This window comes from Berghia stephanieae, chromosome 11, assembly GCF_034508935.2.
Source record: "Berghia stephanieae isolate SIO BIC M18660-M18661 chromosome 11, UCSD_Bste_1.3, whole genome shotgun sequence".
Taxonomy (NCBI): domain Eukaryota; kingdom Metazoa; phylum Mollusca; class Gastropoda; order Nudibranchia; family Aeolidiidae; genus Berghia; species Berghia stephanieae.
The window spans coordinates 8,754,697-8,774,020 of record NC_088370.1 but is presented as its reverse complement, the minus strand read 5'-3'; the positions used below and the strand labels follow the sequence as shown (position 1 = coordinate 8,774,020).

Sequence of the window (19,324 nt, the reverse complement as noted above, 5' to 3'; positions counted from 1 at the left end):
GCTGTGTTTATTGCTAAATTGCCTCTGTGTGTGTTTGTGTGTGTTTGTGTGTGTGTGTGTGTGTGTCTGTGTGTGGGTTTGTGTTTATATGTGTGTGTGTATGTGTTTATATGTGTGTGTTTATATCTGTGTGTATGTCTGTGTGTGTTTGTGTGTGTATGTGTGTCTGTCTGTGTGTTTGTGTGTGTCTGTGTGTGTGTGTTTGTTTGTCTGTCTATGTGTGTGCGTGTGTGTGTGTGTGTGTGTGTGTGTTTGTGTGTGTTTGTAATTGAGATGTTCTAGTTGCGATGAAGGTGCTTGTTCTAATTTATCAGTTTTACGTAGGAAGTTGTCATTAAGTAGTAAGTGTTGATTCGGTGTTGTTGTTGTGGTTTTTGTGATTTGGTGAAAAGTAGTAGCCGAGAAATATATAATATACTAAGTGTTATTATTATTATTATTATTGTTATTATTATTATTATTATTGTTATTATTATTATTATTATTATTATTATTATTATTATTATTATTATTATTATTATTATTATTATTATTATTATTATTATTATTTATTGCTTATTATAATTATTTATTATTAGTATTATTATTGTTGTTATTATTTTTTTTATTATTATTATTATTATTATTATTATTATTATTATTATTATTATTTCTCTCATTACGAACAAAGTGAGAAGAGAATGCAGTAAAAAAAAATAAACAAAAAACAAACAAAAAAAACAAAAAACAACAACAACAAAAATAAAAAACTAAAGAGGTTTATACTCATATCTTGTCTGCCTTATTATTCTTGCCTTGTTCAAGACATTGGAAACATAAATGAACCATAAATGGAAGACGTAGATGTACTGTAAGTGGTAGATCTTGTGACGTATTAATTATCGGTTTTCAGACAAGTTCATCGGATATTCACGACTTGGTTGATTGATACTTAATATTATGATCCGTGGGGATTAATCGAAACTCAGCCCCTTCCATCACCCCCCATACTTGCTACCCCCCCCCCCCCCTACCCCGCTGTGTCGGTGTCCTGATTAATTTGAGAGGATTACCCGAGTTGTGTGTGTTCACCATGCCGGAGAGAAGGAAGAAAATTTATAAGAAAGTTAAGAAGCTGTGAGTGGGGATTTGTGATGTTATAATATAATATATGTCTCTATCTCTCTCTCTCTCTCTCTCTCTCTGTCTATCTCTCTCTCACTCTCTCTATCTATCTATCTCTATCTCTTTCCTTCTCACTCTCTCTCTCTTTCTCTCTATCCATCTATCTATCTAGTTACCTACCTACCTACCTGTCTGTCTGTCTATCTATCTATTTATCTATATATCTATCTATATATCGACCTACCTAGCTATATTTTAGTCAGTCTCTCTCTCTCTCTCTCTCTCTCTCTCTCTCTCTCTCTCTCTCCCTCCCCCTCTCTCTCTCTCCCTCTCTCCCCCCCCCCCCCCCCCTCCATATGCCATAACTCCATATCTGCCATGTTTCACGGTTTCTAAAATTATACATTAACTTATGTGCATGTGGCAATATCTACATGTTAATATCCCGTATGTTTACACATGTTATATTAGCAACATGTTTTTATGTGTTGCAACCATACAATACAACAAATCACATGACGGATCGTTATGCCATAGTAGTAGATGCTATATTTAAAAAATCCGATGAGTCAACGAGTACGAGTGATAGAGTTACCCTTCATTTGAAAAGTGTTTGTAAGTTACTCGTATGTCAATCTGTCAATAAAATAGTAATAATATTTTTAACTCACTCAACCCTAACACCGACTATATCCGTTGTTTACCCAGGTTCATCTTACCCCATGCCTATTTATTACATTTTTCTTAGACACGTTATAGGCGCAGTGTCAAAGCTGATGTCCTTAATGTTTACACGTTAATGGTAGTTGAATAAAAATATATATACATATGCTCATTTTTAATACATTTTTTTTTTTCCAATTCTGAAAAGTAGCAAAAATGTAGGATTGAGTGAGTTAAAAGATGTTCTCACGCTACGGAAATCTCCGTTTTCCAGAAGTGTACAGATAATAAAGAAAGTGATGTGTTACAGTTTCTTTAAAGGGTGTTGATATCAGGGACTGTAAGAAGATCTGTTCTTTTTTTTTTTAAAGGAAGGGTTGGGGACAAGGCTATGTATCCCCTGGTTGTGAATCAAAATCGTGCCGTACAGCCAATGTTAAATTTATATTATCATCGAGCACAGAATTACTGGCAAATATAAATATTATAAACCTTTTTTTTTGTTTGTTTGTTTTGGGTTTGTTTTTTTTTTGTTTTGTTTTGTTTTGTTTTTTTTTTTGGGGGGGGGGCGGTTGTTTTTGTTGTTTTGTTTTGGGTTTTTTACAGACTGATATAGGCGTAACTTGCAGATCTTTTTTTAAATGTCAGCCTAATTCTATCACCCATTGACTCAAATTAATACGCGGGTGGTTGGATGGGAGCATCACCCTTGAATCATATACCTATGATGTTCGCATGGGTGTACGATCCGATAGTAGGGCGGGTGGTTGGATGGGAGCATCACCCTTGAATCATATACCTATGATGTTCGTATGGGTGTACGATCCGATAGTGATGTCGTTTCTTCATCTCTTTACTACCCTATCCTGCTTCTTTGGTTTGTGATTGTATTTTTGACAGGGGATATTTTTTTTTTTCTGTAAATCTTCTGCCTGTTTGTTCTTGGTTATTTATAATTTAGCTTATGATATCTTGAGGTTATGATTTTGATTTACATTTGTACTATTTTTGTTAGATTGCTTGTTTCTTTGTTTCAGCGGTCTCTCATATAACCTCAATTGTGTTGGAAGAGACCTAAAGCAACAAACAAACAAACAAAATCAAATTAATACCAAGAAAAGCTGCTTGGCCGTCTAGGTCGTAATGACGATCTTGGCTACTCAGTCTCAAGACGCTTAGCGTGAATTATGCAGTTGTCAACATGTCCTCTGCTTGTTGATTCCTTTTGTTATAGTATTTTTCTATGTATCCATGTCTTGTGCCAACGTTTTAAGAGCGAGCAGAACAAGTTCCCTCTTTAGTGTGGATGGAATCGAGTTTTTTGGGGGGTTTTTCGTAGCTGTAAAGATACAACCTCTGCTGGTGCTGATTGGAGCAGACGATGGAATGTCTGCAGGTCGGCACTTCGTGTTGTTGGTTGAGACGTTGCTATTCGTCCGCGGTAATTTTCTCGGCATTGAAGTTCATCACTAGTATCTATATTATATATATATATATATATTATTATTATTATTATTATTATTATTATTATTATTATTATTAGATAAATATGATTGTTTGACTTCTACAACGTTGTATCGAGCGTTAGCAACGTAGAAAGTCAAACAATCAAAATTATCTTTGAAATGTTTATAAATAGCTCCTTTTATCAAAAGGTTGAGCACTCTTATCTCATGGTTTTGGTTTTTATAATGTGTGTATATATATATATATATATATATATATATATATATATATATATATATATATATATATATATATATATATATATATATATATATATATATATATGTCCAACACCACCATCTTCACAGACTCTGGAACCAAATGTCCTCTTCTAAACCGTCACCAGCTCTACAATCTCAACCAGACGAATCCCTTATTATGTAGTAATATACCATTCTTACACTGCTGCTATGTAGAATTCCGGGCCACCCTACCCTCTCTTCCGCGTTCCCTACGGCTTCCATGTAATGGTCGTGCGGCTATGTGGTCTTGTGGTATGCATGACACTCGCTTTCGGATCGGAAGGCCCTGGGTTCGAGCCTTGCTCAGCTCAGCGCATAGTCCTTGGAAAAGACCCTTTACTCACACCGTACTCAGGTGTAAAATGATTACCTGGCCTTTACCAGTGTTGTCTCTGTCCGAAAAAAAAATTGTAATATCGCCTAACAGACGGCATGTCTCGTTCTTTATGTTACGTGTTGCTGTTGGTCAGTGACCCTTTGTAAGCGCTATGAGCACTTTAGTTGATATTGCGCTATATAAAAGCTTAAAAAAAAACCCGAAAAAAAAACAAAAACAAAAGCAACCCAGATTGACCCAAACTCGGATGAGACATTCGATAACATCTATAGAACGAACGGAGTTGACGTCACTCAGCTCTTTGGTATTGTTTTTAGACAGCCATTTTGGTCTATTAGTAATTTCACGAGCATGCGAGTCTTTGACTCTGTGACATAAATCAGACTATAAACTTTCAAGTTTAGCCATAGTATTTTGTGTTGATAAGTTAGACCCGGTTGTCGGATGTTGTGAGTATTTTACCCAAATAACGTCTTTAGAATCCTGAGACCCGGGGTCATCCAGCTGAGACTAAAATGTCATGTTTTTCTTTTTGGTCCATCCTCAGGTTCAGATCTGGATCGGAGTCATCAGATAAAGGGAGTTCCTTCCCCTTGACGGAGGAGGAGAAAGGTGGTGGCGGGAAGGCGTCGTCCAATGCACAGGGGGACAAAGGTAGGCATGGATGGGTGGGGGGCTCTCTCTCTCTCTCTCTCTCTCTCTCTCTGTCTGTCTCTCTCTCTCTCTCTCTCTCTCTCTGTCTGTCTGTCTCTCTCTCTCTCTCTCTGTCTCTCTCTCTCTCTCTCTCTCTCTCTCTCTCTCTCTCTCTCTCTCTCTGCAAATAAATGTATTGTTATCATTAAGAGCAACAACAACAACAAAATCTGCTATCACTGATGGAGTGTCAATATCTAGAGCACACCGACCCACTTGATAACATCAGAAAACGTCCGACATTGATAAGATAAGTTGATGAATATAGGACAATTAATTAAGTGGTCAAATCAAAAATGACACACACTTCCATAGTGGGCACGACATGCTGTGTCTTCTATCGTGGCCATCGTAAAGTTTTGACCTGATACTGACCAAAAAATGATGTCAAATTGCCAGTCTTTTGCCACAAAAGAAAACAAATCGTGAGTTGTATTCAATAGTTCAACCAATGAAATAATTTGTTTCCATGAGCTCTACTAACGACAACTCACTAGGCGGTGCAAATACCAAACAATGACGTCAAACTGCCAGTCCTTTTGGATTTCAGTGTCAGGCTATTACATAACGATGGCTACGCTTCTATTCCCCTGTATCTGTTTTCCAACTTGCTTTCTCTTTTTGTCTTGGAATGAGATTACTAAGTTTTGTCCTGACCCTAGCTGGGCTGGGAGGGAAACAGTCAAATGTATAAGTTAGAGTTTTGGGAAGTGATAATTTGTTTCACTTGTAAATTATCTCTCTGTTATGTATTGTTCTTTTTTTTTTTAACATATGATTTGTTAACATTTGAGTGTGTTCCTTTTAGTGATCTTGTGCCGGTGTCTGGGTGAAACAATTAGGTGATCTCAAACTAAGTACACTGATAGCGTGCTCTTTGAACCTACATCTGTTCCCTATTTGTGCCATTTCCCATTTGTCTTAGTTTTTCCTCAAGTCCTTTTAATTGTACATCTAGAATGTTTTTACAAGATAAAATAGTCACTTATCGGTCGCTGGTTAAAGTCAAAAGTATTGAACTAAATCAAGACATATATGAATGAATTATTCCGTCTACTTTAATGCTGATAGGAGCCACTTGGAGGAAGCGCTGCGTCACGTGATCACTTTTTAGCGTTGCTTTAGCGTTGATCACTGGAGCCCACCAACTTCAATTTGATTTAAATTCTATATTATTATTATTCTATATTTTCAAACGGAATTGTGTTCAATTTATATGTTGTGAATTCATTCATCTGGATAGTGTATATATTCGTAAAACTTGTGCAATTTTAAACAATAGTTTAACACCTATTTATCGCCTGCCATCTCGGTCCCTTTGTTTACAAACAATGAACGCCATTTTTGGTTCCGAGTCAGTGATGGAGAAAGAAACAATCGAGAGTAGCCGAGCGGACGATAAGAAAGGGAAAGGAGGTGGTGAAGTGAAAGACGGGGCGAGCGAGAAGGAATGTGTTGGGAAAGGAAGTGTAAGAGGTGTGAAGGGGAAAGGTAAAGGAAAGAAAACGGAGGGGAGCAGTTACGGTGCTGGTAGTAGTAGCGTTGGTAGCAGTGAACTGGACTTTAATGAAATAAAACAGCAACTCAGTGTGTTGATGGGATTGGTGCCAGTGGTGAGCCAAATGAAGGAGGCCTTTGACCGTTTTAATGAAATGGAGGAGGAAGATGCTAATGTCAATATTGGCCTTTCGCGGCCAATATGTAATGATGACATTGAGTCTGATCTTTCGCGATCAGGCAGTAAAGATGTAAGTAATGCTGACCTTTCGCGGTCAGGCAGTAAAGATGTAGAATGTAATGCTGACCTTTCGCGGTCAGTTGATATGGTGCCAGGCAGTAGTAGAGATGCAGGGATGATGGAGCAGGCATTCTCATATTTCGAGAATGTGGTAGGCAGGACAGAAGTGAAAGGGAAGGTGCTGGCAGAGAATGTTTCAACTGGTGTTACACAGGTTTTATGTGACGGTCTGCCCAAGGATACGATTACTGCTCTCTCTGAAAAATATCCAGTGCCAGCAAATTGCTCTAGACTAGAGGTTGTCCAATGCAATGAGGAGGTTTTTAAACAGATATCCCCTGCCTCTAGAATGAGGGACGCATCCTTGCAGAAAGTGCAGGTATCGCTTATGAAAGGCATTACTGCTGTTTGCAGGGCTATGGAGATGGTGAAAGGAGATAACAAAGAAGTACTGGAAAATATTTCGGATGGAGTCGCTTTGCTCACCAATGCCTCTCATAGTTTGGATATTTATAGAAGACAGTCACTTCGCGGTGAAATTAGAGATGACCTCAACGCTCTCTGTACCGCTTCCTATCCTGTTAGTGACAAGTTATTTGGGAGCAACATTAAAGATAAGATTAAAGACATGAACGATTCTATTCGAGTGGCAAAAACCACAAGGAGATTTTCCCCGTACCCGTCCCATGGCCAGAAAAGGTTTCCTTTTTTAGGCAAAGGTCAACCATGGAAAGGTCAAGGAGGGGGGACAAACACCTTTCGGGGGAATACAAGGACATGGAACAACCACAAACAACACCACAAGCAACACACATTCAAAAGGAGGAATTAAAGGATAAGGTAACCCATTTGCATGGGGCAGAACTAAATTATTTATATCTACTTGGAAAATGTATACCTCTGATCCTTTTATTATTCAATGTATTTCTGGATGTGCAATTGATTTTTTGTCCCCTCCTGTTCAAATGAAACCAGCTCATACTATCCAATTTAAACAGGATGAAAAGTTAGCTTTACAGGAGATGATAATACAATATGAAAGGGATGGTGTTATCCAGAAATGTACACCGGAGGAGGGTGATTTTGTTAATAATGTTTTCCTTAGGGAGAAACGTGCTATACCCGGTGAGCAGAGGAAAAAGTATCGAATGATATTAAATGTAAAACATCTCAACTCCTTTGTGCGTTATCGCCATTTTAAAATGGACACTTTACATTCTTGTTTACAACTTATAGAACCTAAATGTTTCATGGTTTCGCTAGATTTATCTAATGCATACCATTCTTTGCCCATGCACCCAGATTTTACGAAATTTCTTAAATTTGTTCATAATGAATCGTTATACCAATACCTTGTTCTTCCGCAGGGGTTCCGTGATAGTCCTAGAATCTTCACTAAAATCATGAAACCTATTGTTGCTCATCTGCATCTTAAGGGAATTATATGCAGTTTGTATATTGATGATTTTTATATTCAGGGCCCTTCTTATGAGGAATGCGAACATAATTTGAAGTACACGACCAATATTGTGCGTTCGTTAGGATTTGAAATATCAGATAAGTCTAACTTAACCCCATCTCAAGAAATGGAGCACTTAGGGTTTGTACTCAGTTCCTTGGATATGTCAGTGACTTTAAGTGATAAAAAGAAAGATCAGATTATTTGTATGATTGAGAACCTTCCTTCTTCCATCTCAGTTAGATTTTTAGCTAAGATTATCGGCATGTTAGTCGCCTCTTTCCCTGCTGTTGAATATGGACCTTTATTCTATAGAAGTCTTGAGTGTCAAAAAATTGAGGCTCTCAAACAAGTATATAACTTTGATAGATATATTAAAGTTTCAGTTCAATCTTTTATTGAATTAGAATGGTGGAAGTCTGAAGGCGTCCACAGTAAGAAACGATTACATATAGATAACCCTTCTTTTGTGATGAGAACTGATGCTTCAGGTCATGGCTATGGAGCAATTATGAATGATGTTGCCACACAGGGTATGTGGACGGAAGAAGAGCAGATGGATCACATCAACGTTCTAGAAATAAAAGCAGTTTATTTAGGACTTCAATCTTTGTGCAAAGATATTTCCAATTGTCACATTCGGGTAGAAGTAGATAATATGACAGCTGTTTCTTACATTAATAACATGGGGGGAACCCATTCAGTTAAATGCAATGACATCACACGAGAGTTAATTTTATGGTGCAAAACCAGGGGAATATGGATTTCAGCATGTCATATTCCCGGAGTGGAAAATACCATTGCTGATGATTATAGTAGAAAATTATCTATTCATACTGAGTGGTCGCTTAATCGAGCAGAGTTCAATAAGCTTTGTGATCATTTTGGAAATCCAGAAATTGATCTTTTTGCTTCTAGAACCAATTTTCTTATTCCCAAATATATGTCGTTATATCCTGACCCATCTGCCTGTGCCATTAATGCCTTTTATCATTTATGGGCTGGATTTGTGTATTTATTCCCTCCATTCAATATGATCCCCAGGGCTCTACAAAAGATACAACAAGACAAAGTATCGCGAGCGTTGGTGATAGCACCAATTTGGCAAACACAGACTTGGTTCCCCAAACTTATGACTATGCTGATAGCGCCCCCGGTCCATCTAAAAGCCTCAAAACACCTATTGACATTGGCATCAGACAGGGCAGCTGTGCACCCTTTGTATCCAAAACTAAAGTTGATGGCTTGTCTCTTATCAGGGCAAAAATCCGGAAACAAGGAGTTTCCAAGCACGCCTTAAAAATAATTATGAAAAGTTGGCGTCGCAACACCCAAAAACAGTACAATAGTTACTTACTGAAATTTATCCAGTTTTGTGATGCTGATGGGGTGGACCCTATGAGTAAAAATGTTCAGACTACTATAGCTTTTTTGACAATATTATTTCAATCTGGATTGGGATACAGTGCCATCAATACAGCGAGGTCAGCAGTGTCAACATTGAACGAGACCGGTTCAGATCCGCTAGTGTGTAGATTTATGAAAGGTGTATTTCATTCTCGACCCACTCGTGCCCGTTACACTACTGTTTGGGACATATCTACTGTGTTAAATTATTTAAGATCACTTTCCCCTGCTCGTGATCTTAACCTTTTTATGTTAGGAGCCAAACTTCTTATGCTATGTGCTCTTGTTACGGGACATAGGTGCCAATCATTTCATGCCATGACTATTGAATCATCTTGTTTATCTATTCATGATAGCAAAGCTATATTCCATATTAGTAAATTGCTTAAACATAACTCGCCTTCTAATCCTCAAACAATTATTACACTCCATGCATTTAATGAGGACAGGCGGATTTGTGTTATGACATATCTACGAGCATACTTGAAACGGACTAGACCACTTCGATCTTCTAATAAATTGTTTATTAGCACCCTTAGCCCTCACTTAGGAGTCTCCAAGGATACACTGTCACGTTGGATTAGACTTATCCTAACCAAGTCAGGAGTGGATACTAACATATTTAAAGCACACAGCACACGATCAGCATCTTGTTCTTCAGCAGCTAAGGGTGTAGATATATGGCATGTACTTAATACGGCAGGATGGAAAAGGGAGTCTACCTTTGCTCGATTCTATAAAAAGCCCATTGAATCTCATTCGGAATCTTTTGCAAATTCAGTACTATCCTCAAAACCTGCCCTGCTTTGAAATCTCCAAGTGGCTCCTATCAGCATTAAAGTAGACGGAATAATTAAAAAATTATACGAGTCTTACCTTGGGAAGACGAAGTATGATGATAATTATTCCGTCTCTTAATGCTGAAGGAGTCAATTGCCCTTCCCTCCCTTGCCCTTACTATTAATATGATTATAATTCTATATTGAGTATTATTGTTGTTTTTCGGTGAAATTGTGCTATATATTACACATGTGTAACCTATCGCGGGATAAGTTCATAGAGTACTTAGTTTAGTTGTGTATTATCATTACTACACACTTGTTGTGGGCAGCTTTTTCGGAGTTAAATAGTGATCACGTGACGCAGCGCTTCCTCCAATTGACTCCTTCAGCATTAAGAGACGGAATAATTATCATCATACTTCGTCTTCCCAAGGTAAGACTCGTATAATTTTTTAATTAATAATTATCACAGGCGTTTATTGCTTTTAGTTTAGTTCGCCAGGTAAATCTAGCCAGTCTAGTGATGATGAGTCATAGCTTTACACTAAGAGAGGGAGACAATTTTTTCGCCGTTTTGATCGATTTTTTCTGAATTTCAAACTAATGTAGTATTGCCGTTATTAAGTGTAGCAAAAATATTTTTATACTACCAAACAGTTTATTAACAGAGTTTTCGTTGATTATTTAATCATAATTATGATGGCGTTAAAAAGCAAGAGGGATAACCCATGAAATTGATCCATAAATTTAAGTGAATTAAAATTTTTAAGAGAATATTTTAGCATGTTCAACACTTAAGATTTTAAAACAAAAGTAATGGAAATGATGTTGAATATCTGTAGAATGTAGACATATAAATCTTATATCAGTAGATTGAGGCGTTTTTGAGATATCAGTTCACCTGTCTCATCTCATGTAGTTCCATATCTGAAGCAGACGTCGGAGGTCATCTTCCGCCAAGCTGATCTATCTCTTGCCAATTCTATTAAAGCAGCGCCACCTTTCTCAGCTTCATCTGTCCAAATTCTTATCCCTTTCAAATACGTTATTCTTTGTCTTCCTCTTATTCCATTTCCATTCATCTTTCCAGTCAAGGCGAGTACTTCCAAACCAGGGTGGCGGATAATGTGTCCTAAAAATTCCATTTGGCGTTTGATGATTTTTGTTATCAGTGATCTTTTTCTGTTTGCCATTTCTAAAATTTCTTCATTTCTTTTCCTTTCCATCCATGACACCCTCATCATTCTTCTGTAAAACCACATTTCCACTGCCTCCAGTCTTTTAACCATGGTCTTGTTTATGGTCCAGCTCTCACAACCATATAGCAGCACAGACAGTACATAGCAATCCAGGACTTTGATTTTTGTTTTCATGCTAATATTCCTGTTTTTCATAATTGTATGCAGCTGGTTGAATGCATTCTTCGCCATACCTATTCTTTTCTTTATTTCACAATCTGATTTTCCATTGGATGTTACATTGAAGCCTAAATATTTGAAACATTCAACTTGTTGTATTGTTTGTCCTCTGCTTGTTATTACACAGGCTGGTGGGTTATTATTTTTAGATACCGTCATACATTCTGTTTTAGATATATTCAGTTCCAGTCCCATATTTTCACTACTCCTGACTACAACATCCAGTAATTCTTGTAGTTCATGTTCAGATTCTGCCAGTAGAACCGTATCATCTGCATACCTCAGATTTGTTACATTCTTTCCTCCAATACACACCCCCTTCTTATGTTCGATATCTCTTAATATCATTTCACTATAGAGGTTGAATAAATCTGGAGACAAAACACACCCCTGCCTAACTCCTCTTCTAATAGGTGTAAAACTGCTTAGTTCGTTGTCAACACGCATTGCTGCTTCTTGTTCCCAGTACAAATTCCGTAATATTCTTAAATCTTTAGCATCAATGTCCAAGGATGATAGAATTTTGAATAGTTTTTCGTGTTGTACTTTATCAAAGGCTTTTGAATAGTCGATGAAACACATATACAGATCTTTATTTACTTCAATACATCTTTCCATCAGCATTGATAATGTGAATATTCCATTTCTGGTACCCTTGTCCTCAACAAAACCAAATTGCATCTCCCCAATTTCAGGTCGTATTTTATTTCTTATTCTTAGTAAAATTATCTTCAAAAGAATTTTTGTGAGGTGGCTCATTAGGCTAATAGTTCTGTGTTGTTCACAATCAACTGCCCCTGGCTTTTTTGGTAGTGCTATAAAAATGGATCGTTTCATATCAGTTGGCATTTTTCCTGTGTCATACACTTGATTTAGAAGGTTTGTGATGAATTCAATCCCCCATTCACCCGGGCCAGTCAAGGCTTCAATTGTTATGGCATCAGGTCCTGCAGCTTTTCCATTTTTCATGCTTTTCATGACGTTCCTAACTTCATCTTTCATTATAGAAGGCCCTTCCAGTTCTTTTATCATAGGCATTTCTCCTCGATTGTCAAAAAAAAGTTCTTCAATATATTCTGACCATCTGTTTAGAATGCAGTCTTTGTCCATGATGGTGTTTCCACGCTTGTCTTTGATGCATCCACTTTTAGCACCTGATTTAGTTTTGTTTGTCACTTCTTTGATTTTCTGATGGAAGAATTTGCCATTTTTTTTCTTTGCAGGACATTATATAGTGACATTGTTCATTTATCCAGTCTTCTTTAGCTTCGTTGCATTTTCTTTTTATCTGCCTGTTCAGAGTCTTGTATTTTTCTTCCTGATTTTTGGCCTTTCTTCTCTCATTCATTAGTTCTAATATCTCTGGAGTAATCCATTTCTTCTTCTGCAACTTAAGTGTGGTTGGAACATTTTCTTCTAATGATGCAGCAACACTGTCTTTAAATTGCTCATATTTCTCTTCTATATCTGTTAGTTCTCCAAGCACTTCAAACTTGTTTCTTACTGATAGTTCAAATTTTTCTTGTATCTTCTGTTCCTCCCGGAAAATGTCTAGTTGGTATTTAGGTTTAGCCTTTGCTCTTTTGCAGATTTTCAATTTAACTCGTATGGGGCATAGCACAGGTATATGATCGCTGTTACAGTCAGCCCCCGGCATAGATTTGGCATACAAAACCGAGTTTCGGAAACGTTTGCTGATGAGTATGTAATCTATTTGGTTTCTCACTCCATCTCCAGGACTTTTCCATGTCCACTTCCTTCTATTGTGGTTTGTTGACCAAGTATTTGTGATTGTCAGATCATGTTGACGGCACCATTGAATAAGACGATCACCTCTGTCATTTTTGTCTCCCAGACCATGTGGGCCCACAATATCTTCTATTCTTTCTCGGCCCACCTTGGCATTAAAATCGCCCATGATGAGTTTTATGTCTGAAGACTTAAACTGATGCATTGCTTTATCTATTTGTTGATAGAAATTTTCCACTTCTTCATCATCGTGACTGGTGGTTGGGGCGTATATTTGTAAAATATCAAAATCAAAAGGTTTTGCTTGTAGTTTGATTGCCATTACTCTGTCTGATATGGGCCAGAATCCTTTGACTGCTCGCGCCGTTTTATTATCTAGTATAATTCCAACTCCCCTTTGGTGTTCTCCTCCTCCTGAGTATATAATTTTACAGTCATCATAATTAAGTTCTCCTGCTCCTTTCCATCTAACTTCTGATAATCCTAAAACATTGATATTCAATCTCTTCATTTCCATAACTACATTTGCTAATTTTCCTTTCTGGTACAGACTTCTTACATTCCACCTGTACGTAAAAGTAATAATTTTGAGTAAGGTAAAATTGAAATCCAATCACAGCATTGTCTTAATAGAAATTTTTTAATAAACCAGAAACATAGTCAAATGTGATTCACTTATATTTATCCCAGAATCAACGAATTATAAGAATTCCAGTAAAAATTGTTATATAAGGACATTCATTTAAAGACAATCAAAACCACTAAGAAAATCTTAAAGAGTTCTTATAAGTTTCATAACCTTATTTTTGAGATATCCATGCCCATTACTTTTTTTCATGTACTTGACTTGCACCTCTTTTAATTTGTGTGCCATATAGACTGCATATAGCACATCACTGGTGAAAGATTAGGATCATATTCACCTCATTAAGTATTGTTTCTTGTTCAGAGTTTTCTCATTGAACCAAAGGTATCAATACCTGCATCGCATTTCTTTAAATTATGTATCAGTGAAAAACATTTCTTGCAAATTGAAATATTTAAATATGTCAGAATTTCACATTTATATTTATAGTCAACTGTTGATAACGTCTAGAGTCTTTTAATCCTCTCAGCATGGCTCTGTACTCTTTCACAACAAATTCGACATATTTCATTTGTACTGGTGTGATGACCGTCTTCAGTGTGTCTCTCCATAACCTGAACAGAACTTAAATAAGTAAATTTAAGAAATATCTAAAATTTCCGCTTAAATTCAATGAAATCAAATTAAATAAATGTCTCTTATAATCACTATCTAGTTTTATTATTGGGTTTCTAAAATATCATGAAATATTCTCCTCTTTGTTGGTTACAAAAATAATTATTGAGATTCCTTTCCACACCCTCTATTCTTAAATCCCTGAATCTACATAATAAAGTATATATCATATGAAAGATAATTTTATCTACTTTTTCTGATCCCTCACACTTGATGGTAAAAAGTGTTGGCTTGATATTTTGAATTTTTAAATATTTCTTAAACTTATAATTTAAATATTTATTTCATAAAAACTCTGATTATTCAAAAGAGCAAAACACAAACTTATCATTTAATGATGTAAATAAAAATAATTGCGTCTTGTAGAGGAAAAGCTGGTCTTTGTATCCATATATGTTTGAAAATTATTAAAAAGATGCTGCGTCCACAACGGGCTGAGAAAATTGAGTATTTTGATGAAATTTCTACTACTCTCTGCCAGAGAGAAATTCAAAGCGATGAGATTTACCTGCAGACATAATTTATTGCCAATGCACGCCGTCTTGACAGCTGTTATCACTGTTGCTGACGGTGGGTTGTTTACATTACTCGACGGTAGCCAGTGAGGGAAGAAGTAACTAAAGTGAAAGTTTGGGCCCTATTTAAACGGCTGTGTTATCTGTGTGTGTGTGTGTGTGTGTGTGTGTGTGTGTGTGTGTGTGTGTGTGTATGTGTGTGTGTGTCAATACCACCATGTTCTTTGCTATCGTGTCCAATTCACTTACTGTTTGTTATCTGTCGTTATTGAGATAAGAACCAAATAAAGTAAATAAACGACCTTCATGACTTAATGTGTTTTAAGCGCCGTAAAACCCTTATCACAAAAAAAAAACAAACAAAAAAAAAAAAAAAAAAAACAAAGTAAATAAATAAGATAAAATTATCTTTATTCTTCCCATGGGAGAAATTAATTTGTCTTAAGGGTCTTTTCCAAGGAAAGACTGGAATAATAACCCAGACGTCAGCCGCAGTGTAGCGCTGCTGCAAATTGATCTAGGGCGAGGTGACTTGCTCAAGGCCACACAGCGAAGCGGGGGGGGGGGGGGGGGGGTGATCGAACTCGGTACCTTTCGGATACGAAGCAAAGACCGTACCGCTGAGCCATGCTGTGTCCCATTCTAAGAACATCATGGTAAATTTACTGTGCCGAGAGCTGCCATTTGAACTGGAGTGGCTATAAAGAAATAGTGCGGCTATGTGGTCTAGTGGTATGACACTCGCTTTCAGATCGGAAGGTCCTGGGTTCGAGCCTCGCGCTCGGCGCATAGTTGAGTCCTTGGAAAAGGCTCTTTACTCACATTCTCTCACCGTATTCAGGTGTAAAATGAGTACCTGGCCGTTAACAGCGTTGTCTTTGTCCGAAAAATTGTAATATCGCCTAACAGGCGTCATGTCCCGTCCTACATGTTAAATGTTGCTGTTGACCAGGGACACCTTGTAAAGCGCTTTGAGCACATTTAGTGGATATTGCGCTATATAATTTTATTAAGAAATAGACTTTAAAATCCTATTCACTAGGAAAGGACGCTTACGTGTCATTTGGAGGACGATCCGTTTCTAGAAATATCCCCACCGATGACGTCTGCATATATGCAGGTCTGACATCCGAATCCACTTATGGGCCTTGTTTACCATTGTTGTAATGGACAATATTTTGAGTCATTTAGATTTGTTTTTCTTTAGATTTCCAGTATACAACAATGAGCCCATAATGAATTGGATGATCAGACCTGCAAATAAGTGCATGTCGATCCCAACCCCCTGGAACAAACACTCCAAAAGACACAATACGTTCTTCATCGGAAAATATGTTTAAAAAGCATCTTAAGACTTTGTTATTTTCCAAATTGAATTGTTGATGCCCCTATAGATAGTATGCACTTGGCTAAGAAGCTCATAACATTGCCATCCGGAAGTATAACGGACCAACACACAAAACTATGTGTAGCCCTGAATGTTTATAGTATGGTTTATACAGTTTAGTGAGAATTACTCATGAATGGGGATAGCAAAAAACAATAACAAAGACCAGAGTGACGTCATCTTCGTTCTATCTATAAAGCGCTCTGAGCATTTCCTCATGATATGGAAGAGATCCTAAAAATATGCCTATACATTTATACTAAATAAATAAATAAATATGAATAAAATAAATAAAATTCCTATATTCATCCTCAGGGGGAAATTTGTCATCAGGGTCTATACCAAGTGAAGACTTGAATATAGCCCAGGCGTCAGCCGCAGTGCAGCGCCGCAAAGTGATCTAGGGCGAGGTGACTTGCTCAAGGCCGCACAAGGACGAGGCGGAGAGTCGAACTCGGGTCCTTTTGGGTACGAAGCAGAGACCGTACCGCTGAGCCAATCGGTCCCACAGTGAATGCCGCCATACGATTCAACACGCAACCTATAGATAGTTCGAAGATGACGTCACTCAGGCCTTTGTTATTGTTTTTTGCCATCCGCGTGTATGAGTTGTTCTCACTAAACTGTATTAACCTGACTATACAAGTTCATGGTTACACAGAGTTTTGTGTATTGGTCTGTTATTCTTCCGGATGGCAACGTTGTGAGCTCCTTGGCCCAGCGCATTCTATCTATTCACAAATTTTTGTTTTCTCTCTTATTTAGCCTCGCCGGACTCCATATTCACGACAACGGAAGCGTGTCAACCTTTGAACTCTGACCTGTTGTCCCAAGGTCACGGGTCTACCACGAGGTCAAGGCCGTGGTCTGGATTCCTGCCCGACCTGTCCTTCCCCAGTACCAGGATTCCCTCCTCTCTCTCAGCCTCAGGTTCGTTGTCGAAGCCCATCGTCTTTCCTCCTCCTCCTCCTCTTCCTTCTCCTCCCTCCTCCTCCTCCCCCTCCCCCTCCCCCTCCTCATTCCTCCTCTTCCTCCTCCTTCCTCCTCCTTCTCCTCCTCCCTCCTCCTTCTCCTCCTCCCTCCTCCCCTCCTTCTCCTCCTCCTCCTTCTCCTCCTCCTCCTCCTCCTCCTTCTCCTCCTTCCTTCTCCTCCTCCTCCTCCTTCTTCCTCCTCCCCTCCTCCCCCTCCGTCTCCTCCCTCCTCCTCCTCCTCCTACTTCCTCCTCCTCCTTATTCTTCCTCCTCCTCCTTCTCCTTCCTCCTTCTCCTCCTCCCTCCTTCTCCTTCCTCCTCCTTCTCCTTCCTCCTCCTCCTTCCTCCTCCACCTCCTTCTCCTTCCTCCTCCTCCTTCCTCCTCCTCCTCCCTCTCCTTCCTCCTCCACCTCCTTCTCCTCCCTCCTCCTCCACCTCCTTCTCCTCCCTCCTCCTCCACCTCCTTCTCCTCCCTCCTCCTCCACCTCCTTCTCCTCCCTCCTCCTCCTCCTTCTCCCTCCTCCTCCTTCCTCCTCCTCCTCCTTCCTCCTCCTCCTCCTCCTCCCTCCTTCTCCTTCCTCCTCCTCCTTCCTCCTCCTTCTCCTTCCTCTTCCACTTCCTTCTCCTTCCTCCTCCTTATTCTTCCTCCTCCTCCTTCTCCTTCCTCCTCATTCTCCCTCCTTCTCCTTCCTCCTTTTCCTCCTCCTCCTTCCTCCTCCTTTTCCTCCTCCTGCCTCCTCCTTTTCCTCCTCCTCCTCCTCCTCCTCCTCCCCTTCTCTTCCTGCTCACCTCTCATTCTTCTCTTTCCTTTTTCGATATTCAACGAATAGTTTCAGAATTCGGCATTCCATTTCATTTAATGTATCCAGTCAATAAATTCTTCATTATGTCATAACGTAAACGATTTATTTATTTCCAAACCAGGTGACCTGTCCAACATCGGCGTCGGACAACACCAGCAGTCCCCGGCACCGTCTCAGACCACCGCCTCCACGTCCACCCCCTACAACACCACCAGCACCTCTACAACAACATCTACAGCACCAGCCATGCCCGGCCAGGTCAGTATTACGGGGGGCGGTGAGGACGCTGCTCGGACGACGGAGCATCGGTCTTTGGTACAACTACAGCTACAGCAACAACAACAACAGCAGCAACAACAACAGTATCAACAACAACACCCACTGGCATTCTCAGACCGCCCGCGTACCAATTCCAAGAGTAAGAGGAAACAGCCACCGGGGACTTTCGAGTACACGGTATGCACACCTACCAACCACTTTTATACACATTTAATCGGTAGAACTTTGAGCATTTGGCCATTTTAAAGCATTTGTATTGCGCAATGTCGAGTAACTCACTCAATCCTAGAGATTTTTTGCTACTTTTCAAAATTGGAAAAATATGTATTAATATATTGTTATTATAATTTGTCTCATAAAATGTGTTAAACTAGGCCCATAAGTGCGTTCGGATATCAAACCTATATATATATATATATATATATATATATATATATATATATATATATATATATATATATATATATATATATATATATATATATATATTCACACACACGTCGGCTGTATCGTTAATGAACTTGACGATTTCTTATAGTTGGTAAGAAGTGGGTTAATTTTATTTTGATTATCTTTATTTTTTCTTCCCCACGCTAGATTCAAGACCGGGACACTTTGGCCAGCATAGCGGCCCACTACGAGTTGACCCCGTCCGAGTTGATGAAGGTCAATCGTCTGATCTCAAGGACGGTCTTCGCCGGCCAGACCCTGTTCATCCCAGACCCGGACTACGTTCCTCCGGAGGCCCCTTCCGCCGGAAGTCACGTGCCCGCCAGTCCCGACGCCGACTCCAGACCCAAAGTGGTGAGTCCTTTCTGGTTGGTGGGAGCCAGCGGCCAGCTCCATGTTGGGTTTTGAATGGTGTAGACGTAAATCTGTCTATCTATCTATCACTTTATCTATCTGTTTCTCTGTCTCTATACCTATTAGTTTTTTCCATATCTCTCTCTCTCTCTCTCTCTCTCTCTCTCTCTCTCTCTCTCTCTCTCTCTCTCTCTCTCTCTCTCTCT

General features: G+C 38.8%; 1 protein-coding gene across 1 annotated transcript in view; it reads left to right on the top strand.

The window, feature by feature from the left end:
- The first annotated feature begins 336 nt into the window (after window positions 1-336).
- LOC144956652 (uncharacterized) overlaps window positions 337-19,324 on the top strand; it is a 118,317-nt gene continuing 99,329 nt past the window's right edge. The window contains exons 1-6 of the mRNA XM_078887298.1: window positions 337-391; window positions 671-850; window positions 4,400-4,506; window positions 17,027-17,191; window positions 18,157-18,491; window positions 18,912-19,118. Coding sequence (XP_078743424.1) covers window positions 831-850; window positions 4,400-4,506; window positions 17,027-17,191; window positions 18,157-18,491; window positions 18,912-19,118 — 834 coding nt within the window. The 5' untranslated portion in view covers window positions 337-391; window positions 671-830. The remainder of the gene's footprint in view (window positions 392-670; window positions 851-4,399; window positions 4,507-17,026; window positions 17,192-18,156; window positions 18,492-18,911; window positions 19,119-19,324) is intronic.